The sequence below is a fragment of the Hydractinia symbiolongicarpus genome, chromosome 12 (assembly GCF_029227915.1).
Source record: "Hydractinia symbiolongicarpus strain clone_291-10 chromosome 12, HSymV2.1, whole genome shotgun sequence".
NCBI classification, from domain to species: Eukaryota; Metazoa; Cnidaria; class Hydrozoa; order Anthoathecata; family Hydractiniidae; genus Hydractinia; species Hydractinia symbiolongicarpus.
In genome coordinates this window covers 20,879,164-20,904,793 of record NC_079886.1, presented here as the reverse complement: position 1 = coordinate 20,904,793, position 25,630 = coordinate 20,879,164, and the positions used below count along the sequence as shown (strand labels likewise).

At 33.6% G+C, this 25,630-nt stretch overlaps 3 protein-coding genes across 3 annotated transcripts in view; all 3 read right to left on the bottom strand.

The window, feature by feature from the left end:
• LOC130621603 (uncharacterized) overlaps window positions 1–18,303 on the bottom strand; it is a 31,085-nt gene extending 12,782 nt beyond the window's left edge. Inside the window, exons 1-4 of the mRNA XM_057436917.1 lie at window positions 17,719–18,303; window positions 6,967–7,674; window positions 6,435–6,634; window positions 1,011–5,905 (exon numbers count right to left, since the gene is read on the bottom strand). Coding sequence (XP_057292900.1) covers window positions 1,011–5,905; window positions 6,435–6,634; window positions 6,967–7,674; window positions 17,719–17,779 — 5,864 coding nt within the window. The 5' untranslated portion in view covers window positions 17,780–18,303. The remainder of the gene's footprint in view (window positions 1–1,010; window positions 5,906–6,434; window positions 6,635–6,966; window positions 7,675–17,718) is intronic.
• On the bottom strand, window positions 8,063–9,194 carry LOC130621604 (TBC1 domain family member 7-like). Its single transcript, XM_057436918.1, has one exon. The coding sequence runs from the start codon at window positions 9,108–9,110 to the stop codon at window positions 8,184–8,186; it is 927 nt and encodes a 308-aa protein (XP_057292901.1). The 5' UTR covers window positions 9,111–9,194; the 3' UTR covers window positions 8,063–8,183.
• Window positions 18,304–22,778: 4,475 nt separating the features above from the next.
• On the bottom strand, window positions 22,779–24,146 carry LOC130621374 (uncharacterized). Its single transcript, XM_057436662.1, has 2 exons — window positions 23,862–24,146; window positions 22,779–23,719 (listed from the first exon to the last, which is right to left on the bottom strand). Exons 1-2 carry the CDS (start codon window positions 24,049–24,051, stop codon window positions 22,779–22,781), a joined length of 1,131 nt encoding a protein of 376 aa, XP_057292645.1. The 5' UTR covers window positions 24,052–24,146.
• Between the last annotated feature and the right edge of the window lie 1,484 nt (window positions 24,147–25,630).

The following is a 25,630-nucleotide window of genomic DNA, read 5'->3' as shown; positions in this document are numbered from 1 at the left end:
GTTTATAAAGTAATTAATTGAAAATAACCAACAAAAAAATATTGTGATCAATCAGACACTAATATACAACGCTGCAACTTTTATTTTTTAAAAATAAAGTGACATCTTAGAAATAACAAGACGTATGATATACGCAAACAACCTCGCGGATAAAGTTCACAAAAAGCTGTCTATCTAAACGTGATTTTTGTTACGAAGTTAGACACGACATATTTTGCTATTCAGATAGGCGATATTTATTACGCACTATGCAGTTATTTTTCAAAATTAATTTGTGAGATCTTTTTGAACGGAAAATTTCTCGAAAATTCGATTTTCGATGGGTCCGTCTTGGGTAAACTGACTAACAGGAAAAAGAAAGACTCCAAACCCCACCTAAAAGTTGCTAAATTCAGTAATCCAGCATCTTATCTTTTAAAAAAATAAAAAAAAAAATAGCTACCAAGATGAGATTCGAAGACTCCCGTGTCGGTGCTCAGAGAGGCAAAAATTTCCATTCTTGTAGGACACATTTGCGTTTTAATACAAGCTCACGAGCTTGTAATGAAAGTCATTCATGAAAGGAAAATTTCCAACCTTAAAATTCCAGGGGCTGATCTAAAAATTAGCGACTTTCTCTGACTTTCCCTGACCCCACAATTTTGACATTTCTGACTTTCTGACTTTCCCGAATCCATATAATTCCTAAGAAAAAGGGCTGTCACCCGTTCAAAGTTCTCCCACCCCTAGCTAGAAGTGTCCAGCAGCAATGCTATTTACAGAGAAGCTATTTACACCAAACCTTTTATGACAGAAATTTCTGAAATTTACCTAGGCTGGTCATGTATTTTTTGTCCTGTTTCCCCAACAATTTAAAGACTTTGTATAGTTTTTTAATTCTTTATGATTTTCAAATACACATTTCAAAATTAACTCTAAAAGCATCATACAAAAAGGATTCCATTTTGTCTTAGGCGGCTTATGAGAAATACTTTTAAGCATTTAAAAATCATTTTAAACAATTAAAGTACCTTATTGATTGCTTCCCAGTTGAACTTATTCCATTGTCCATTTCCCACTGAGTACTTTGAAAAACTTTCCAATTATAAAATACTTTATGGTGTCTACTGCAGTTTACATAAACTGTGGATAAAACAGAGATATGTTGCTGATAATGAAAAGTCAGTGTCTTGTTCAAAGGAATTAAAATTTGAACAACTGGCCTTTCACAGTATATTTTCGAGATTAACACATTTTTTGAAGATTCTGATCTTGATATGTCATTTTCGGCAAAAACAGTGGCTGTGTACCAACCTTCATTAAGATATAAGTGTGATGTATTGTACATGTAAACTGCCTCACTGGTAAAAACATAATCAAACTTTTGTAAATAAAGTTTGTTGTCTTTTGGTACAGTAACAAACGTTGGGTTTACTGATAAGGTAGTTCCATCACCAAAATCCCAATTCAAAGAAGATATGACAGAGGGGTCTGATTTTGTTATCACAGCAAATTCTCTGAGTTGATATGTATCTAAAGTAGCTGGAATCATGATGAGATCAGGGATTCCTCTCTGTAAAGTAAACTGTGCAGAAGAAAGGGTAAAATGATAATTTGGTACAGTAGCATTGACTGCAAGATTATAGATACCAGGTTTATTGACAAGCTGAGTGATGAAGAATGAAGGTGTGACTGCAGAACTTCTAAATGCTTCGCTAGTGTTAAAACTTGTAACAATCCAATTAAAAATAAAACAGGAATCAGTCAAATATGAAATTGATACAAGCAAAGGAAAATCGTCTCGGAAGATAGCATCTATTTTGTTGCCATATTCACTAGAAACGCTTAATCTCATGTCTACTGGGCTTATAATTGTCAGGTTACTCTTTAAAACAAGCGAGTTTACTCGATTTCTTATCATTACTGTGATAGCAAAGCAGCCTGGATAATTATAGTTGTGGGATTTCAGCGTAAAAGTTTGATTACCATCTGTAGAAGTATAATCAAGCGGCAAGAAATCTGTGTGTTGATGGTCACCATAATAGATTTGGTATTCCATACCTGAATTTGACACCACCTCATCCACAAAATGCAATGAAAACTCACCTAAATTATTGGGCCAAAGTAAAATCTTTGAATGATCAATGGAAACATTACTAATGGGTTTGATAAGCTCCACTAACCCATTGCAATACATAGATGAGACAGGGTTAGATCCATGTACAGTATAATTGAATATACCTGCATCAATATAATGATGATAGTATGTATAAGCAATATTAGATGTAGTTGACAGCAATGAGCTTTTATCTCCAAAATCAAAATTTAAATCTACTGGTGTTTCTGAAATAACACTAACTTGAAATGCTAACTTCATTCCAAAGCGTGCAATTGTTGGTATTTGACATTTGAAGCTTTCGATGGGTTTTGCAACACAAACACTGACAGCAGCAGTAGCTGTGCTTACACGATTTTGTAGTTTGATAGAAAATACTACGCTACCTGTAGATGTCAACAGATTTTTGTTAATCCTAAAAACTATATACTTTTCTCGCTCAATCTGAAAATTTGGCTGCACGTTGGTGTAGTTTATTGCCAGGAATATTTCTAAACCAAACATCATCTCAATAAGGGGAACCTCCACGGATATGTTCATGTTATCACCATATTTTACACATGCCAATGGCCTGTTTACATTACTAATGTTAATTTCATGTTGCACATAAGCTTCAGTTTGTAAGTTAAGTATTTCTGTAGGGCTTGTGCAATTTAATGCAATGTTATATTTTCCAATTGAACTGTACTTGTGCTCAATTACATCTAAAGACTTCCAATCTAATATTTTCTTTTTGTTGTTTTCTCCAAACCACATTGTACAAGTATCAAACTGGATGTTATTTTTCTTGACAACATGAATTTTTGTTAAACTACCAATGATTGCAGATACAGCAATAACCTCAATATAATAATTGACTTTAGAAGTAGGGATAAGTTCTACAACTAAAATATCTTGAGGTGAAATATTGACATGACTGATCTCATTCTCCACTTTTCCAGAAATATGATAAAAACCACCATATTCAAATGCATGTCTGACTATAGCATTGCCACAGCCTGTTCTAATTTGGCATGGTTTAAACTGAAGTGGATATTTGGCAACATATAAATTATTTTGTGTGGTAATTTCTAAAGTCCCAGTTACGTTAGTCCCATAGTAGTGATAAACAGTAAAGAAAACATCTTTCATAGCATATATGGTGGATGAAGGATTTAAAATCATGCTAATGCTACTGATGACATCTTGGACAGCAACAGGACATTGATGCAAGTGCAATGTATCAGCTGGATTAGTTGATGAAATGGTTATAATGTAAACACCATCTGTATAAAATCGCATTTTGTGAGATATTTCGTATGGACCATTTACATCGACACCCAATGTTTGGTTGGCCTGCTGACTCTGCAAAAGTGTAACAGTTATATTTTGACCTGATATGAAACCATAAGTTATTTTAAATAAATCCCCTGTTTTAATAGCGCTACTGGGACATGATAAATAAATTCCTGACATTGGAATTATAACAGTGATTGTCCCACCTATACTAAGCATGCTAACTGGATTAATCATTGTTACATTCACAACATGAGTGCGTTGTTCTTTAAATGTCCAGTAAAGATGTGGTTCATAATTGCTTACTGTTGCATTACTGGTACGCCAAATAAAATGAATATTGCTCCCTTTAGTTACATTCACTTGCAGTAATGTTGTCTGGTTAGTTTCAGCATATTGATCTATTAATAAATTTGCTTGTATATATTCATCAGTTTGTATGTAAAACTTTCTGGAAATATAACTGACTTTATTAGAAACATTTACACAACATATGTATGTCTTGATATCCCAGAATATTGTTTTAGACAACACAATGTCAGCAGTAGTATTGTATGCGTATGGTGATCCGTTTATTTTTGTAAGTGGTAAGCTATCAATCGTCACATAAAATTCTACGTCTGTCCCATTTAGAGCGGTAACCTGAAAATGTAGATTTACTCTGGATACTACATTTATTGTTGTATTAGCTTTGATATTTTCACCATTGCCAGGCAATAATAAAATAAGCAAATGTCTTATAGGCTCCTGTACAATTACTTCTGTTTTCAATTGACATGCCACTATAGTTGACAAATCACATAATTCATTGTCTCCATTCATTTTTAATTTTACATCTACTTTGTATGTCCCAGGATTCTGAAACGATTTGCTCAAATTCGTATTTGCTGTTTCAATGGTTTCATTATTGTAGAGAAAAATAAATTCAAAGCTTTTTGTCTTAAGCAAAGCACCAGAGGAGAAGACATAGAATGTGACACTTTCTCCTGTAGCAACATATAAAGGGGAATGTTCCACATTAAAAAAATAGAGGTAATCACTGATAAGTTCAATGAAAAAATCTTTGCTTGCATTGAAGCGGTCATTAGAAACAAAAACACTTATTTCATGTGTTCCTGTTTTGTTGCTGTATACCGATACTTCAGAATCTATCTCAGAGAGTATGGTGAAATTAACAGAAGACCACACAAAAGACAACTCATTTCCAGTCAAATAAGATGCCTTCAATGTAAAATTGACTGACGCAAAAGGCCTACTTTTAGGTTTTATTCCAATTGCTAAACCTGTAATTGGTTCCAGCACAGTGATATTTACTGATCTTTCAACAATGCCGAACTCTGTGAAAATTTTACATTTTACATGGTATATCCCAGCAGTTGGATATGTGTTCGAAACCTCAATTTGATTTGTTGAAAGTACAGCACCATAACCAAAATACCAGCTGTATGTCATGTTGACAACAGGGATTTTGCTTGTAATAATGAAAGTGACATTTTCATTTATGCATGTAATGCTAGGACCAATAATTTTAAAGAGACTGTAAACATTTATGCTGACAGTTGTTACTGCAAATGCACTTTTGTATTGAGCAGTCAATGAAATATTATAAAGCCCATGATTTAAATAAATATATACTTGCCTCCATTCACTAATACTAGTAGTAAAATTATATAGCTCCCCGTTTCCGTAATTCCAGGTTATATCTAAAGGGTATGGATATTGAAAAACAAAGCCTGAAAGAATCACACTTTCCAGTTGATAAAAGGGCTCATGTGTGACCCAATAAGTGAATGTAAGTCCAGTGATTGCAGGTAATGTGTTAATCAGTTTTGTCACAGCATCTTGCTTTAAGTTGCTTACTGACACTTTAACGTCAAAGACAAAATCACCACTTTGCATCATTTTAACAACAATACACTCAACTATTTCTAAGGCTGCTTCAGTGACACTAGTTCTGCTGGAATATTTCGTGAAAGGTGTTTCTGTATCATGTAATATTTGAATGACAGATGTGTTTGGTGTTGACCATGTCACATCTACATATGCACCATGTTCAATTGTAACACATATACTATGAGGTTTAGTTGCTACAGCTTCTATGTTGTTATTGTCAGGTTTCAATTTAGGAACATGGGAGGTAACAGCAACTTGATACTTGTTTGACTGTATACTGGATCCATACAAGTCAGTAGCTTGAAAAACAATATCATGAAATCCAGTAAACTTAAACCAATACTCAATATAGACATAAGAAAAAGCAGTTGAAATAACGCGAACTTGAAATGTAACATTGTGTATTATTAAGTCTGGCAAATTAAAATTGGAGCTTTGTGATATTTCGTAATATTCCAGAAAAAAAGACGAGTTCAGATTTATAACTTGTAGCAGGTCCATGTCTTCTAAGTAAAACCCGATTATGTCACCAGCTTGAAAGTTTGGACTATTACCAGGAAATTCGAAAAGCATGTACCCAGGATAAATTGGGATCACTGTTGTATATACCAGCTGATAATGTGAATGGACAAGGCGATAAATCTATACACAAAAAAAAGTAAATTAGAAGATGGGAAAGTCAACTCTGAAAAACAATACAATACACACCATTTTAGTCATTGCCTACATGGATCCAATGAAGAAATGTTGAATTTATTTGAAAAATTCAATTTGGAAATATAAGAAAGTAATATTTAAAAAGGGATGTTAAACCCCAAAATTATACTTTGATATTTGATTGAACAAAAAGCAAAAACTACCAAAAATGTTTTCATATTTGTTTCTCACTTTTAACAGAAAAGGACTTGCACTTTCTGTTCAAAAAATTTATCCAAGATCTTAACCACTTTAAAACTAAAAAAATGCTGGAAATGGCATGTGTAAATAGAATTTTAAAAATTTATGTCTTCAATTTTTTTAAAAAAAGTTCAAGGGGTTTACATTGTGACTGGTAGTAGACACTGAGCCACATATCCTTTCAACAGAATGAATAAGCTTTAAAATGTCTTCTACTTTACAGTGTTAAATCGTTTAATTGAGAGAATGTCAAAAAGTAAAACAACAGCAAAACCTGAAAAGATGTAAATCCTTGCTTTCTTCCGTACAATTCCACTGCACTAACACTTCCATCATAAACAAACTTTGCATTAGGCAGCAAGAAAGTTCCAATCCTGATTATGTCTTTTAATGACGGTAGTAGTTCTGTTCGTATTAGACTGCTGTCACATGAAAATATACATGGTGCTGGATTGGTGACAAACATACTGGCAGCTGTAAAGAGTAAAAGTTTGTTATATTATTAGACATTAATTATTTGGGTGAATATGTGATAGACTAATATTATTCAATTAAATTTATTCAAATAATGCCAGTTTTCCAGGAAAAAATAAGAAAAATGCTGGTATAAAAAATATCTCAGGATACATGAAACTGACATGGATGCCTGCATAAAAAATTGCTGATTTGATATTTAAATTACCTGCTTTGTTTAAACGGACGCATTAGCATTCGCATTGAGTGTTAAGGTAATTAGAAACACTGTCAATATACTTAAAGTACTGGATACTACAATAAAAATCAAGGCTACAGATCAATTTGCTTACAGGTTACGTTGTATGTTTCAATACCATTTTCCTGAAAATCCCATGCAACTTTTATATCACTTCCACTTTTAATTAAGCCAGTACAGTTAAATTTAGTTCCACTTCTACTCATAATGACATAACTTGAACTGCAAGATTCTAGAATTACACTTGATAAAGGTAACTTCACAGTTACTTTCACACTAACTAAAAAACTTGGAAATTTTGAACTTAAAACTTCAACAGTGGCATTGTAAACTCCTGGCAAAGAATAGATATGATTACAAGTTGGTGTAGAGAGCTCAATTTGATATCCATCACCAAAATCACACTTGAAAGAATTCTCAATTGCTTCAGTGTATGCAATGTCAATTGTAAATTTTGTGAACACATCTATTACTTGTCCGGGAATGAAGTATAAGAAATTGATAAATTGTTTTAGTTCCATCCATGTGGTGATGTCAAAGACTAGTGTATCTTTAGGATTTGGACAAACTAATGCAGTTGAGTGGGCATCTGTTATGGCAATATTCTTATCACAAGCAAAATCATTGCAAGTTTTGTTTCCCCACGCCAAAATATGTTGATATTTCCAGTTGAAATTTTCTTTGCAAAAACAAACATCATCAAAACTAATGCAGGCTTCTTTGCATTGGATGATGGTAGTGCCATTGATATATTCTACATCATGTTTGCCATCTTTGTAACAGAGAAGAAAAGACGATGTTCCTAAAGAAGGAAAAGAAAAATGAAATAGTGTTCACTTAATTTCAACACCAAATTTCCTAAGTGATCCATCCTTGTAGGGTTAAGTTTTTTTATATGTCACCAATAGCTAGTTGTAACAACAGCAACAGATGATGATTATAAAAACCAACCCTTTTAAAAAAAATTCATGCACAAAAAATCTTCACCATCTTCTGGTTTCCATGAAACATGATGATTAATTCAAGCTTTCCAGGTACTGTGGCGTGAAACCAAAAACAAGGGACTTGTAAAGAAATACATCAGTGAAACGAAAACAACACAGAATTAAATGCAAAAAAATCTTAAAAAAGGGGTAAAACTTTTTTGATAAATAGTGAAAAATAATTAAAAACAAATAAAAAAACATAACATAAATATTTAGTTATATTTTAGTTGCTTAACCAATTAAATCATAGTATACAATAAATGTCAATAACATTAAAGAATATAATTTATATAAGGTTATTTCTTGCACAAATATTAGAATTATACTAATGACATCCGAGTTCAACAGAAATTGACTTTCTATGTTGTTCCCACAGTTCCATTGTTTTGTCAATAACATTTTGTCCAGCATCAGCATTGAGACAGCTTATGATTTTGAGAGCTTCTTCAGAAGATTTAACTTCTTTTAATTTTATCGAAAATGTCAACAACATAGCAACAAAAACAAACACCAAAATATTACATGACCCTGCAACAAGTTTATCAAGTACCTTTTCCAAATAAACTAAGGATTCTGAGAACACTGGTGCAAAATATGTCTGAAACCATTTGTCATAAGGTAGCATTTTAAATAATTGTATTTCACAGAGATGCTCAAATAAACGTTTGTCTTCAAGTTGTAGGTAATATTTGACATACTTCGGAAGTCTCACAAATAAACTAATAAACTGTTCTTGCGCTTTAAACATATATTTGGATATCCAATATGCATCACATTCGCTATGGATAATTTCACATACAATCTTACTTATAGATTGTAAAACAAATACTTTATGTCCATCTTTTTTTCGAATGTTTTTATGTAGAACACTTAACATGCCATTTTCTAACAAATACATTAATACAATAGTCTTGTGTGGTTGATTTTCCTCATGAAGATCAGGATCTATAGATATCATTTTCATTGTTGCAAGTGCCTGCTTTAAATCATTGTATTGTCCCTGTCGCTGTCTAACAACAAATTCCATGGACTCTTTGTGAATTGGAGTAATGTTTAACAAAACTTTCCATACCACAGGCCTTAATACAGCTGGCAGAATAAACTGCTGAGAAAAAATCTTTAGCTTTTCTTGGTCCAAAGGATCTTCATTTAACAGAACTTCTAGAGCTTTTTTTTGGTCAACATTACGCAAACCAAGTTGTTCATAATATAACATGCGGAAATTTCTGCAATCTGTTGTTTCTTTACTCATTCTTTCTCTTTGGAAAGGAAAAATACATTAATAATACATTGATAGTGTTAAAACTAAACGAATAATATAACACAATTTAGATTAAAAAACTTTAACTATATATATTTAGATCTTATAAAATATCCAGATCGAATGATAAAAAGAGACATTTTGTGATAAAATTATAAAAACCATTTGTAGATAAATCTTGAAAAAGTGGTGTTGTTTACAAAATTACATGCACTGGTAGCTATTCACTTGGGTTCCTGCAGGGTATAATCCAGAAATGTGAAGATAGATAGATAGATGTGCATATTTTACATAGCTAGCCGTACAAATTTAGAGGGATGTACCCTGTCTATTATTTCCAGGAGGGGCCATGGCTTAGATGGAGAGTTCTAGAGTATTTAATGCTCATTTTGAGTACGCAGACCCTATAAGGGCCCGCACTCTACTAGACAACTCCCAGCAACATCCAACAGCCCACACAGTGTGCCATCTTCCCAATTTCCCTCACATGCCATGTAGAACTCAGATTAATCTCGTGTTCAAAATTTACAGAAGGATTCCCCTTGATGAAAATAAGTTTTGTTGTGAATTTCCAGAATAATCCTAACGAAGGCGCGAGTGCGGAATCCCTGTGCAAAATATTAAAAAACTTTTCATAATGACGGGAGCTGACGGAGTTTAAATTTTTGCCACATACCTTATTCCATGAAGTTAACGAGTCGAGAAATTAACGCGAATTAAATTACTGGTCATACATAAAATTAACATGGTTTAATGAAATTATTTTTAAAAAGGCATTTAACTAACGCGGTTGAGCAGGGTTGTTTTCAAAAATGCATTTAATTAACGCGAATTTGAAAATATAGTCGTTAGCTCGTGGAAAAATCCACGGGTTCGTCCGTTGCAGCTAAGCTACCATTTTGCGTGACGGACGAATACGGGCATTACAATATAGATGCAATATCACTTGAAGCAAAAATTACAGCAACAGACTAATTCACGGTAATGAAGCGGTCTTCTCTATTACAAGGCGGTTTTGAAATCGAAATAAAAGTTTTCATTGTTTGGAAAGACAATGTTAAAAATTCAAAAAGTGGTTTCAGTTAATTTTCCACTTGGATCAGAGTATGAAGATTATAAAAAAGCTATCTTAAAAAAGATCGCTGAAAAAGAGAACACCGTTGAGCTTCTGTCCGATGAAGAGGAAATAGTAGAAAATTTGTGAAAAAAATGGTATTGAAAAAAAAAATTGTATTAATTATTAAGCACTGAGTCAAAAAAGATTACCAGGATTTTTAATTTGGATTAATATGCCCATTTAGTAAAATAAGTGATTCACAGAGATCAGGATCCTTCAATGCAAATGCCAATATAATTCTAATTCTTGCAAGGTCATATAAAGTGGGCAACGAAGATATATAGATAAGTAACGAGACAACAAAGAGTTCGTTATACGATCCGCGTCAAAATAGACCAGTTAATTAAACTTTCTACAAGAATATCAAAACTGAGGCTAACTTACCCTTCTGGTGGATCTCTTGGTTATTTAAAAGTCATGCTCAAAATAAAGATCCTGTTTTACTCCCTGTTTAACTGTTGGACCATGGAAATACAGTCACGCCTTTTTATAACAGACGTCATTTCAAGGTCTATATCTTATTTTAAATTGTTATTTCGCCGTTAAAGAATTAATAAAGGCTAAAAACTATAGCCTTTATAATGCAGAATCTGTATTTTTGTGATTACATATCATAGGTTTAGCTAAGAGTAGTTAAAAATGGCAGAAAGATCGTAATCTTATCATCAAGCCCCTACTTAGGACCAACCTCGTCCCCAGAGCTTGTTAGGCTTTTTAAATTTGGACGGCCTGAACAAATATAAAAAGCCTAACAAGCCCTGGGGACGAGGTTGACTTAGGACGATATTTTGCTTAAGACAGTATTTTACATTAAATTGTCTTCGTTAGTGGCTAAAATACAAAGTAAATTTTTAAAACCTTAAATATTAAGGTCGTTACTTTTTTCTGAATGAAAGATGATAGTGTAAAGGACAGGCGCGGATCTGGAAAACGTTTTTACTATGTCAGAGCTGATAGTATCCACCTGAGCATGTTAATTCATGCAAACTAAAGGGGGATTTGTACAAAGCGAATTGAACGGCGAATTGTATCTGAGCATGCGCAACTTTGTTTGTTTTGATATTGCATTCAAATATTCACAGTTCCTACTTTTTCGCGGCTAAAGGTTTCGCTGCTAGTTTTTGACCAATCAGAACGCGCTTACTAATGTAAACAATAAATTTGGCGCCTAATTTATTTTGTCGTGAAAATTAAAAAGCGAATTCGCCATCGACTTTGCCGTCGAATTCGCCGTTCAATTCACTTCGTGAAAATCCCCCTTAAGGTTAACTCAGCCGTTTCGACACTGACACGTTTATGACGTTACAAAAGAATCTGTTCATCAAACTCGCAAGAGACCCGAGACTATGTTTGATATGGAGAAGGTTTAAGGTAGACAAAAGATATCATAAAATCTTTAAATATCTCTTTTAGACATTGGGGCGTCAAAAAGGACTGGACACGAACAAATAAGCGTGTGTGAGAAGACAATGCTTATTATATTCGAACCGTATCTGCATCTGAATCCAATCAAATTACAAATAAAAATAAGAAATAAGAGGTGAAGTTTTCGACGGAGAGAGAAAAAGCGGCCAATGAAAGAAAGGAAACTACAAAGTAAGAGCAAAATGATAAACTCGACCAGTGAAGTCTTATATAAAATTTAGAAGTGTGAAATATGATTACATAATGGAACACAATTCTTTTCTGAGGAGTTAGTAGAGATATAAGTACAGAATATTAACAAAGAAAGCGTAGAACAAGGCAACCTCGATCCCAGGGCCTGTAGATTTTTTTGATATGAGGATTCGTCTTCATATCAAAAAACGCTAAAGGCCCCGGGTTTCTACCCATATTACTGAAGCAAGGTACCCAGAAATGTCTGACTTAGTCACCTCAAAGAATGTCTGCAAACAGTCTTCATTAGGAACTAGACATTTCTTTAATCAAGTTTATTTAAATTTAGATGATCTTTTATCTTCAAAAATTTCAGACGTTTTTATTTTTAGACAAACGCTTGTTGGAATATTAAATTTTACTGCACTTTTTGGATCCCGATTTTTTTTGTCTAAACTTTTTTTCAACTTAACGTAATTCTACATATACTTCGCTATAATACTTCGCTATTATATATAATACAGTATTACAACTTTTTTACTTGTCAATTTTTTTCGTCATCACAAAAAACGATATCTGTATCTTCATCTGACTCGTACTCCTTAAAACCTACTATTGACGTCAAAAGTTCCAATTTTTGGTGTTTCGTAGTTTTGATAGATTAAACTCTTCAACGTCACTAAATATCTTCTATTGTCATCTTGAATTTTGAAAGCTAGTAGGATTACTATTTTCAATCAACCTTTGTTATCGTCGTGTCACGAAGCTTGCTCTGTGAACATCCCTTCCCCTTAAAATAACTGTAGCTTTGTGTGTTTCACAAAGTAATGAAAGTACTTCTGACGTAAAATCGGAGAAACATAATGTTTTACGCGAGCGACTTAATACTCCGTAAGCAAGCTCGTGATTTATGTCAAGGTCTGAAGAAGCAAAGAAAGATGGAAGGAAAATAATTAAGTTTAGATGCTTTAAAACAATCGGTCACCATCGCACACCTAGGGCCTTCTGGGCGTGCGATTTGTCACACACACTCATAGCATAATGGAAAGTATCTTGAATATACGTGATACTTAGAATCAATGCTCTTGATTTGCTTATTTTGCTTCTTTGGCGGCGATTAAGGAGACAGTTGCCGCATGCCACCGTAATTTCGTAATTGGAAGACATCAAAGTAGTTACATTTTCATCTATTTCATTGTGTATTTTTTTCAAGCTGTGATTTCTAACAAACTGAAAATCGAGGTTATGAGGCCCAAACGTTCTTTATCGTATGGAGAAGCAGGAATAAAAGTGTGTCGTTGTAAAGCGGCAACTAAATTCCAGTGGCTCCTGGCATGAGATACCTGACCTACTCATATTGAATTTTCTGAACTTCTTTGTCATCCATTTGTGCTCCAAATCACACGCTACATGAAAGAGGAAGTACAAATCTAGAATTAATTGTAAAAGGCAAGAAAAACAAGTAACAGGAACATTCACTTGCACCAAGGATGATACGTTTTTACTTATGTAGCTTGTATATACGGACAGATTGATGTCACCCACGTGGAATTGATTTACCCAGGGGGTTTAATGTTACACCCACAGAAAATGTAAAAAAAGAAACTAACTCGATCTAAGCAGACTAAATTAACTGACTTTTTTCCGCTTAGGATTTATATAACTTTAGTCTTTTATATTTATCTTCTTGGTTTGAAGAGATATAGAAGGAGAAAAATTAAACACAATTACTTTATATTATTTTGATTAAACATTTACGAATCCCTCTAAGATCTCTCTAAATCTCTCAAAAATCTCTCGATAACTGGGACAAATTGAGGTATTTGATGATAATCCTACTTATAAGGAGCTTCGCTTAAGTAGAACGCCCACTAAGTAGTACATTTCTCCTCCGTCTCCTGTTTGTTCCACTTAACGAGAGTATACTGTATATGATATATAAACCACTTTCGAGAAAAAACATTCTTTCCATTAATTATTATTAATATAAGCAGAGAACCAACCCCCTGTGTATTTGATTGTTTTACCATATATAAAATATAAGATTCCTCGCAAAAACAATTTTCTATTTTCTAGAAGCCAGTAAATATCATGGATGTGCGATTCGCGTGACAAAAAAAGCAGTAAACCAAGGAGACGAGAAATGCATGAAAGAGTATATTCATACGTTAACAAAGAACTTATGAAATGCATTTAAAAGTACCTGAGATTGTTTTAAAAGAAACGCTTTTTCTTTTTTTCCAACGATCAAGCCAACCGTCTAACGCACTAAAGTCTTCCAATTTCATCTCCCTTGCAAAAAAGAAAGGTTTGCTTTTTTAAACAGAATCTGTCACAGGAATGTTCTGAGCACTGGCATTTACGAACCATTTGTAGCAAACTTCGTCGAGGAGTTCGTACGTAGATGTTATGAATTTATCCCTTTTTTTTGTTGTTAAATTTAAATCAATAGACTCGTAGATTTTTTTTTTTTTTCAGCCAATTTAAAATGGTTTGTTTCGGTATTTTATGATTCCATGCGACAAGTAATAGACTTGCGTCACTGTCAAAATGCTTAAGAATGCGGTATTTTTCTGTAATTGGTGTAGAGGTCAGCTTCCTTTTTTGTCCCAGCTGCGACATGACTGCACTTTCACAAAAAGAAATAGAGAAAGGTTTGTTTTGTTTGCTAAATTTTTCTTTCGAATCATTGCAATGTCTTCAGTCTCGGAATAATATAAAGTCATTCCATTGAATGCCCCACTTAAGTTTTTTCTCCAAGAGACATATCCGGACCCCCTACATATCCGGGGTCTCACTTAACGAGAGTATATTTTTTTATCATACATTAAAAATTTTCTGCTTAAAAAAGAGTACAGTTTATCACGATTTACCTCATCGGACAAAAAAATGTCGGATTATTTTTCGTCGGACAAAATTATTCGTCGGACAAAATTTTCGTCTCCTCCAAAAAAATTCGTCACTTATGTCCGACGAAAAATTTAGTCCGACGAAAAATTTAGTCCAAATCTAAAATTTATTTTTTCTTAAATTCTGTATCAAAAACGGATAAAAATAGGGGAAACTGTCAATAGGTTATGGTATACTTTAATAATTGAGTCAATAATAATAACAAATATATTCGATTTAACAATCTTATTTTTACAAATAATTGTTCTTATAAATAATCGTTCAATCGTCTTTATTTTCTTCAAGTTCATCTCCATCTTCGTCTGTAAACGAGTATGAAATTATCGGCGGCCATTTTCTTTTTTGTCTACGCTAGATAACTTCACTACAGTCATCGCAATCAGTTTTTTTTCTTCCACTGCAAAGTGGATTTCGTTGTCCTTATTGTTATCATCTTTTTCTCCGATTCCTCCATAATCATACGAATACAAAGATGTTATGAACTGCTTCATTTTTTAATGTGTCGGGCTCTTAAATGTCAACGGCAAGGGGAATTATAAACCACCTGCGGGAATAAATGACGGAAATGAGTGGAATGTACAAACCCATGTATTTTTCCACTCTCCTCTTTCAAAAAGAAGAATACTTGCCTTGATATTTCCCTCGGAACATGTCCTACAGTTTTTAGTTGTGGTGAAATCTTTCACCAACCATTGCTTTGATAGCGCAACAAAATGGATCGATTTTCTTGGACGTATTATCGTCCTCGATTTCAACAGAAACAAGGTCGCCTTTTTTAACATCACTCCAAATGACGTTTTTGTACACATAGTATCCACGAGCTTCAACTGTTGCTTTGAATTTATACGCCATTTTTCTCTAAAATTTCTTATCCTTGCAAACAAGTCGTAGAATACGTGTGTTCTATTGCAATAATAAACAAATCATGCAAGAATAGCGTATTGCAACGAAACTAGAAATAAATGCGGGAGACATTGCAAGGGTTTCACTTCTAAATGTTTTTAAGAGTGATCGTAACGTTAATGTTGTGTTGAGCTATTTAAGCCAAGTTTCAAGTTTTACATTAAACATTGCATTGTCTGAAGACGTGTTGTTTGTGTTTTGTCTTGGTAAAGTTTTTGAATGATGGATAAGAAAACGTTTGTTTTATATTTATATTTGGACTAAATTTTTCGTCGGACAAAATATTTTGTCACACAAAATTTTCGTCGGACAAAATTTTTCGCCGGACAAAATTTTCGAAACCTTTAAAACATCTTGTCACTTTTGTCCGACATTTTTTGTCTGATAAGGTATTTCGCTATTGAAGGATATCCGTACATAATAATTCCAATATAAAAATCGCCAGCATACGCCCTAAATAAAGTTTGTAAACACGCCCAACAAGAAGGTAATATGGCGGTGAATTAAGTGGTGAGAAGTAAGATAATTTTAAAATAATTTTGTGTAGAGAGAGAGTCGAAATAAGTCAAGTTAGGAGCTCCGGTAATGCTTCTTATTTCTTATGTGCCTAGTTAAAGGAATTTACGCGGAAAGTTTCTCACTGTTTACATGTCGGTAGCGCCCTAATTTACCCAAAAATATACGTCATATTGTACTAGTTCATAAGACTTAATCTTCCATGCAAAACGTCCCTTTTACATAAAATAAAAATTAAAAGATTTTATAAACTTTTAATTTTTACATGCAATACTCTTATTGTGTTCACAAATCTTTTTTGGGAATCTTTTTAAGACTTCTTTCGCGTATGTACAAGAATGGAATTTTTTTTTCGCACCCACCTCATCACCATGCGAGTATGGTTGCTCACGTGGTGCAATATTCAACGAATTATATATGCACTGTAAGGATCTGATATATTTACAACTTATGTTATATTAATGTATAAGCCAATGCACATGATGTGTATGGAATATAAATAAAATAAATAACACATGTATAACACAATATATATTTCGGCTAACAAGCCATACAACTGATGAAGGCTTGTTAGCCGAAATATATATTGCCATAATACATGTGTTTTTTATTTTATTTATAACTTAAGTAATGTATTTTGTTTTGTGGCGTCGTAGTTTAGTGGTTATCACTTACGTGTGAAAGACCGAGGTTCGATTCCCATTGGCGGCGATTCAATATGGTCAATTGAGTATTGCCATAGCCCCTGGTTAACCGAAGCCATGTGAGGGAAATTGGGGAGATAGCGCATTGAGTTTGCGTAGCTCAAATAGGGCATTAAATACTCCAAGACTCCCCATCAGAGCCATGGCTCTTCTGGAAATAATAGACAGTGTATATTCCTCGATATTTGTAAAGCTATATGATCTATATGATGTGTTACCCTTTATATATATGATCAATAATGCAACTGATCATATATGTTATACAATTGTACATATTTACAGTAATGCAATCTCTTTGACAATATAATATGTCCGATAAACGAAATAAAGCTCAACACTTGATATGTATCAAGTGTTGAGCTTTATTTCGTTTATTCGCGTCTTTCCAGTCTGCAATTTTACACCGCGCGCGGGATACAACAGTGTGCGTGCTCCAAAGTGAATGAAGGCGCATACACAGAGAAGTACATACTTCTCTGTGTGTGCTTTTGTTGTGAACACTTCTTTTTTATATACTCTATATACTCACAGTTTTGTTCTGACATTTATCATCAACATTTACAGAGAGATTTTATAGTTATTTATAGTAAACAATTATATAACACATAAATACATAACGACAAAACTTGAGGGTTTTTAAACCTAATTTTTTTACACACCCTTTATATACCTAAGCCGAAGGGAACAACTAGCTATCAGGAAACCTTTAAGAACAAATTTATAGCGACAAGAAGCTAGCTAGCCAACTTTATAGATACCTTAGCTATAGACTAGACATACCTACATACTAGGATCACAAGAAAATTATTTATCTACATAACAAAAAAAATAAATTAAAAATGTGTAGTTTTACCTTCAGCTGTATTGTATATATTCAACACGAAATATAAAACGCTTGTTAAGATAAATAGCATTTTTATCCCGTTGTCTATCGAGTTTCTTCATTTTTGTGCGCCATTTTTATCTTTCACAACAAAGATTTAGGAAGTGGTTTTCTGAATTGTTCGAATCTGTGATTTGGAACACAATGAAATCGAACGATTCTTTTTTCTTCGTCATCAAATGGCAAAAGAAACTAATAAACCGGCTTGGCTATAAATGTTGGATCGTTGGTAGATTTTTATTGAAAAATGGACGTGTTAATGAGTAGCTAGAACATTTTATGTCAACAACTTACATGAAATTGCTTTGATAATTTATTAAAAAAATAAGTTCTAAACAAAATGAGAAATAAAAAAAACCCAGCAATGCACCCACGCTCAAGACTATGAGATAACACGTATTTTTTAAAAAGAAAACAGTGGATGAAGTTTCCAAAAAATAAGCTACTTTTAGTACTGGATTTTTTAGTCTTTAAAACACTAACAAACAAATAAAAATAATTTTTCGTGAAATATTTTCACCATGAACTCTTTGTTTATGCGCTTGTGTGAATAAAAATAACGTACAGAAACAAGTCGATATAAATTTAAATCGATACGCTATATAACACATTACGTTTTCAAACAGTATAATCGCATGTTATGTTTTCCTAATCCGTGTTGCTATCCAATAGAACAATAGTAATTACTTGTTAGAACAGCTTTTAGCTTATCTGAATACAAATAAAAAACTTTTACTACTAAAATCGCTAAAAAATTAAGACAGCCGAGTCAAAATATATTGAGACAAGACATCTAATTTCGAAGTTCGGCACCACAAGTTATTGCGTAGACTCATTCTACACCGTCAGGTAAATATATAACACGCAGTGTTGTTAAGTCCACACTCTTAAAAAGCTCCACTTGTTGCTGCATCAACATGGCCATTTTCTACGAATTTCGGGACCTTTGTGTGATCCGATGTGGATTATTTCTCGGTGCGCGTGTTCAAGTCGACGCAAACCGATCCGACTTTTCATGCGACTTGAGATTTTTCCCATATCGGATGAAAAGTCGGATTTTTTTAAAAAAGTGGTAAATTTAAGTTCAATGAGGTTGGATGAAAGTTTGTTCCAGAACAAGATTTTCATTCGACTTCATCCAACAAAAAATTAATAAACGTCATGTCGGATAGGTTTGGTGTACCATTTCATTCGACATTTGGAGTCGTTTTCTTTGCAAAATCAAAATCGTGAAGCCTTTTACCTTTCTTTTAAAAACATGCGTAGAACAAATGATTTGATCACGTTTAAGTCAGGCGCAACCCAGCTTAACATTTTTTTGAAACTGTAGATCAATGTTTGGTTGAAATTTGCATGTTGAGCGTGAAATATAGATTGGGTGCAATGTTTATTATATAACGTTACTTCGACACTTTTAAGATTTAAACACATATAAATAATTGTTAGTTGTAAAAATCGGACTTATAGGACAAAAATAAATCAAAATGTTATGTTTATTATATAACGTTACTTCGACACTTTTAAGATTTAAACACATATAAATAATTGTTAGTTGTAAAAATCGGACTTATAGGACAAAAATAAATCAAAATGTTGTTTTAGTTGAGGCTCTCCTCAACTAAAACAACATTGTGATTTATTTTGGTCCTATAAGGTTACAATGATTGAGACGGATGGTGAGCAAAGTGGAAGTGCTCGTTGAGGGAAGCGTCAAAACTGCAGCAGTAAGATTAGCGAAAACAAAGGCAACTATTAAACAATTATACCTGTAAATAAACTGTATAGAATCACTTGCCACAAAGAAAGTAGAGCAAGGTGTCTAAAGGGATAATGGAAAAAGACTAAAACGTGAAGCAAGAATGTTGGAAAAGCTACAGAAAAGATTTTTGTGTGATTAAATTTTTTTGTAATTTTATTCTAGACCAGACAATTAGGCTCCATACTTTTCACGTTTTTCGCATTTAAACGACCTCTCTAACCCAGAAAGTGATAGTGTGGAAAGCGAAGACTCCAGTTGTTGGGTTCGTACGAAATAAAATCACTCATCCCGGAAAAAAGGTGCACTCGTAAAGAAATGATCGAGACGAGTTAAAAGAATTGAAAATTGTTCAGTTTTTATCTGTAATCAAGAAAAGTCGATTTTGGACCAACGATTAGATTAGTTAGCACTCACCTTTCACAATTAATTCAGTCTATTTTTGAAACCCGGTACAGTAGAAATGTAACAAACAGATTGTTGGAAAGACACGAAATATTATTGTATTTTTTTAGTTCTATAGTTTCGATTTCTTTTTTGCATTGTCCATCATCAACCCCAGAAAAAAATTCCTCTTCAATGTGGAATTTATCAAGTATCCTTACAGAGGGTTAGTTGCAATCTATAAAATATAAAAAGTTAAGCAGCATTGAAACTTGGTCAAAACCGTGTGTTACTAAAGAAAGACCTGTATTTAGCTGGTAGTTTCGTTAAAAAAGTCTACACCACCTGTGTTGGATACAGGTAACATATTGTAGCATTTTAACGCAACTGGATGTGGGAGAAAACTGTTCTTCGTCACTTGAATTTTTTCTCTGCTAATGCATCCTGAAAGATATAGATTTCTATAGCAGCAAAGAAAGTTAGTTAGGCGTTGCTTAACACAGAGGCCAACTTCGGTGTGACACAGTGGAAAAAAACGAGAGACGAGGAAGATCAACCTTGTCCCCAGAACTAATTGCTTTTCGAGTTTGCAGGTAAATGAGTATACTATATAGAAAGTTTGAAGTCGACTAAATTATTTTTGTAACGCCGTAGCTTAGTGGTTATAACTCTCACACTACCGGTGATACCGGTATTCGATCTATCTATCTTTTATCTTGTAGTATGCACAACGTCCACAAATCCTAACATTTATTTGATTTAGATCATTACCAGATGACCAACCTTGTCCCCAGGGTATCTTTCCGCGATATAAACCCCTCTATAGTATTTATTTGTGCAACCTCGTTCCAAGAATTTTTTTGTTTCTGTGATTTTGGGTTCTTCACGCCGTTTTCCTGGCTGCCTGTAACAAAAAAAGTGAAAAAGGGCCTGGGAACGAGAATGGCATTTTTTAAAAATCTGGTGGTTCTCTAAACTAATGATAATAAATCTACCTGAAAGTAGTAAGGTAACGAACTCTGGAAGTGGGAGACAAAGTTACAACAATCTTACACCACCTTGATTTTTCAGTCTCCCCCACACAAAACCTTGTGAATTAAGGTCCTGATAACGAGGATGACGAGGGGTCAGGAGGATCTACTCTCTCGGATACCGGAAATTTTCGTACTAAGATGGCGGCCCATCAGCAAAAAAATATTTGTGTTGTTTTTCAAAGTTTCACTTTACTTTATTTGCGAGCTTGCATTTTTCTTTTATAATTCAAACTTCAAACCAAGTGTATAGTATTAGACTATAACATAACTTTTTAAAATCTAACTAGCTATTTTATTAGCAATATATAGCTAGCTATATTGCTAATTTTCTTTTGCTTTAATGGGAAATTTTACATGTTCTTTCCAATTTGAAAATGAATTCTCAATTAGATACCTCTCAATGGTGTTGGCTTTGAGGCTTTATTTTTTACCTAATAGTTTATTTTTCTTTCAACAGTATTCCATTAAGTTTTAGAGCTCATTCCCCAGCCCAGTTCATGACATTTTACATTGGCAGCAGGGCCATAGACCTTTTTAAATGTTTTCATTTTCTGTGGTAAGCCCCTCTGGTTCTAACAACTACGTGGCAAGCAGAAAGATGTGGAAGCTTGCTGAAGACGGGCTTTTTTTAGCTTGTTTCCTCCTACGGAAACATGTTTTTTAGCTTTAAACTATTATCGAGTGTAGATAGATAACTTCCGATTGACATATAGACGTATTTCACTATGACGCGGTATGAGTGGCTCCCAGACTTCTGCGCATTTCGACAGGCAAAAGATGGCAGCAGAAATGGTAAACAACATGCGAAAAGAGCATAAAATATTACTATAATTACTGAAAAAACTGAAAAAGGAAAGTCGTTTTGCTTATCGATCGAAGCTCTTGTTGCCATCTTATAATGTCTGCTTGCTTAACAAAAAAGTCCTTGCCCGTGGGGTATTTACTCGTTTATTATACATCCCTTCTGTTAGTATTTGAAAATCATGTTCATGAAAGCGAGAACAGCTGTCAATCATATTTTCTAAACTATGGGTGACTATATACAACAAAGTTAGGCCGAGCCACAGACTACGTACGTTTCCGATAAGATATAACAGTTTAAATAAATCAACATATAAACGTAGCCAAAAATGTACTCATTGTGTGAAGCACTTCCTCTTTGCTGATAAAAACAAACATTTAGAAGGCACGTGCGTTTATTTATATTTCAACATGTCGAAAAATGCTGACTATTTTCAAAATCTTTCAAATGCAGATAAATCCCACTATACTGGAAAACTTACACTCGCAGATGGGACTATGCTTGCAGATCCTTACTCGCTGCAGACTAGCCATTGGAGCGATGACGTTTTACTACTTCCAGATATAACTTATGTTGATCTGTATGTGTATTTGGTTCACACTCCTAGCGAGTTCACACACGAGTCGCTTAAAGCACACAAATCCTTGGAAGCTTACAACTTTTATCTATCAGGACACGTACAAGAAGTGTATTGTCACCACTTAAAAGAAGTAGATTTCTGTTATATAAAATCGTCTGTGTTACCAAGTCAAAGGCAGGGGAAAACGCAAAAATTATATGACACTTGGATTATAATGCATAAAACCGGTTGGATACATTCGGCAAATTGTACTTGTGTTGCAGGGTAAGTTTATTTATCGTATTTTTATTATAGTGATCAAACGAATATTATAAATAATGGCAATATTTTTTTAGACTTGGTTCAGCTTGCAGTCATGTTGCTGCATTATTATTTAAATTAGTGGCATGTGCTACATTAGAGCTGAACAAAACAGCATGTACTAGTGTTTTATGCTCTTGGAAAAAGGCAAGAAAAAGAGCTCATCCTGCACCCTTAAGTAAAATTGACTTTAGAAGACCAAAAAAGACAGAGACACTTCCAAAAGTTGATGATCCTGACAGAACCGGATGGAGAACAAGCTATCAAATATTTTATTGTATTGGTATTTTTGTAATTGGACCAAGTTTGTGCCCTGGCATTCAAGTTTAATGGTCGCTGAATAAAAATTTCTGTGCAGTCAATTATACAGCAACAGCTTTTATAGCATCTAAAACATTTTGGCAAATTTTTTCTTAAAGCTTGTTTTTCAGGCCATATCAGTGTAAACAATAATGACTTTGCTAGTAGTGGTAACAACTGTCGATAAATACGAGAAATCACAGGAGGTCGAACTTTAAATCTATATGCAATGTCCCTATTAAGAAGTCCAAGTTTTAATTTCATGAGGACTACAAGGACATGATCTTTTTGTGTCAACAATTTTGTTGCTGGTTTAATTTTATGTTTTACAATATTGACCACCCAATTAAATCTTCCCTTGTTTAAGCCAGTATAAAAATAAAACATTTCAGGAGATTGTTTCAATGACTTATAACAAAATTTATTCAATATAAGTGTTTTGTTTTTGTTTCTAAGTGCATGAATTTCATTTAATCTATTTGCATATTCGCTATTCAATCCAGTGTATTTGTTTAAAATGTTCTGTTTTTCATCCACCTCATTTTTTAAATCCTTTTCTAAGAATTTAACTTTCTCCTCAAGTTCTTGTACTTTCTGACATAATTCTGACATGGAAGGACCTTGATCTTCTGGGAGTTTAAAATCATTGTCAGATTCACTTTCAGCTACTAGTTCAGATGTTAATTTCCTTCGTTTTGTGAGTCGAGAATGTCTATGTTGCTTTTCCAGCTTTCTTTTCTCACTCACTCGTTTTCCACAACGTTCAAATACTGAGGGTACCCAGTCTGGATGAGAAGAATCTTTGGACTTTTTTCCTAAAAATCAAACAATAAAAAATCTATAAAATTTTAAAAATTCCAGAGAAAAAGTTCATGTGGGTGAGGGGACACAAAACACAATATGGCTCACACTACTTTACAAAAAAACTTTTAAAAATGAGTGAACAAAGTCACTTACCAGACACAAAATGTAAATGACACACTTTGGCATTCTTTATTAACTCTTCTGACCATTCAATTCTGCCAATTGCAGTCAGCCATCTCTCCCTCAACACAGGATGCTTCTTGTTAGGAATTTTGTAAAATCCACCTTCTTCACCCGTCTTCCGACGATTTGTACAATTAGGTACGCAACAGCTATCAGGCATTGTTATGAAAATAACAGTTTTTTAAAGTATTTAAAAATAAATATATCCAAACAGTACAAAAACGTCTCTTCTCTTCAATAATCTCTAACAAATGACACTGGGCCTCAATGTTTTGCCTGTCGATTTTTTCGCAAGTTTGCGCATGCGCAAAAGTGCCGTAAAACGTAAACATTGAAATACGTCTATACTCATCATATGGGGTTGTAATGATACCTTCATGCTAAGAAACAGACTAAAAAGGACCTCACTTTGGTAGCGCTCGCGTCTTTTTTGTCTGCCATGCGATTGTTAAAACCGAAAAGGCTTACCGTGGAAAATGTAAAAATTCAAAAAGGTCTATTCTCTCCTGGTCGGCAAATGTCATGTTTTACTTTGAAACCAATTACAGTTTCTGTATTTTTAATATGATTTGAAGAAAAACACACTTCTTCATAATTAGGGGTTTGTTTCCTAACTTCAAACCCGACATGTTGTGTAGTTTTAGGTGAGTTTTTAACAGAAAGTGTACCACGTGATATTCCTGAAAATAATGGACAGAGTATATCTCTCAAATATTTGTGAACTACTTTTTATCTATGTCTATCTTCTTCTCAGAATTATGAAGATTGTTTTAATAACATTGGTTTGCATTTTGGCATTTTATTTGAAAGTCTTGTTAGCAAATAATGACACCAACATTTTTGGAGAACCCTTAGAAGAATGTTGCAAGGATCCAATCACAGGCTACTTTCGTGATGGATATTGCTCTACTGGTTTGACAGACCAGGGTGTTCATGTAGTTTGCGCTATAGTGACTGACCAATTTTTGAGTCATTCTAAAAGAATTGGCAATGACCTTTCTCAGCCTGCTCCACATTACAATTTTCCAGGACTTGTTCCAGGTGACTGTTGGTGTTTATGTGCAAGCCGTTGGACAGAAGCCATGGAGCAGGGTGTTGCACCACCTTTAAATTTGCATGCAACTCATAGAAGGATGTTAGACTTTGTGCCATTAAACATTTTGATACAATATAATAATCGAAATGATTGTGCTTCTAGTAACAACTATTTCGTTGACAGATGAATGAATAAAGAACAACCATCCAATGAATTAGAACAGTGATGTATAAAACAAATTTCAAATAGATTTGAATTCTATTTTATATATATGTATATTACACTCACTCTTCTGATTCAATAAGGAAATCCTTTTGAAGTAACAGAAGAGAAGTTATAGATGCTTTTTTGTGTTTTTGTACCTATTTCTTGATTTGTTATCATATATACTTGTTGTTTGTGGCTTAACTAAGTGTTAAATAACTAAAACATAAACAAGTATATATACAAATTTGTTTCTTTTGTAACATGATAACTTAAATTTTGGTCGAGCAGTCACATTAGCATTAAAGATAAATGCTATATATGTGACTGCTCGACCAAAATTTGCAAGAGTGAAATGGAGAAGGAATAGTATATATAATGAAAAAGTTAAGTCTTTTGATTTTAAAGGGAACCCAAGGTGTAAAATAATGTTGAACTTTATCACAGAGCTTAAAAAGTTGGTTAACAAGTCTTTTCAAATTTTTTAAAAAGCTCTTCT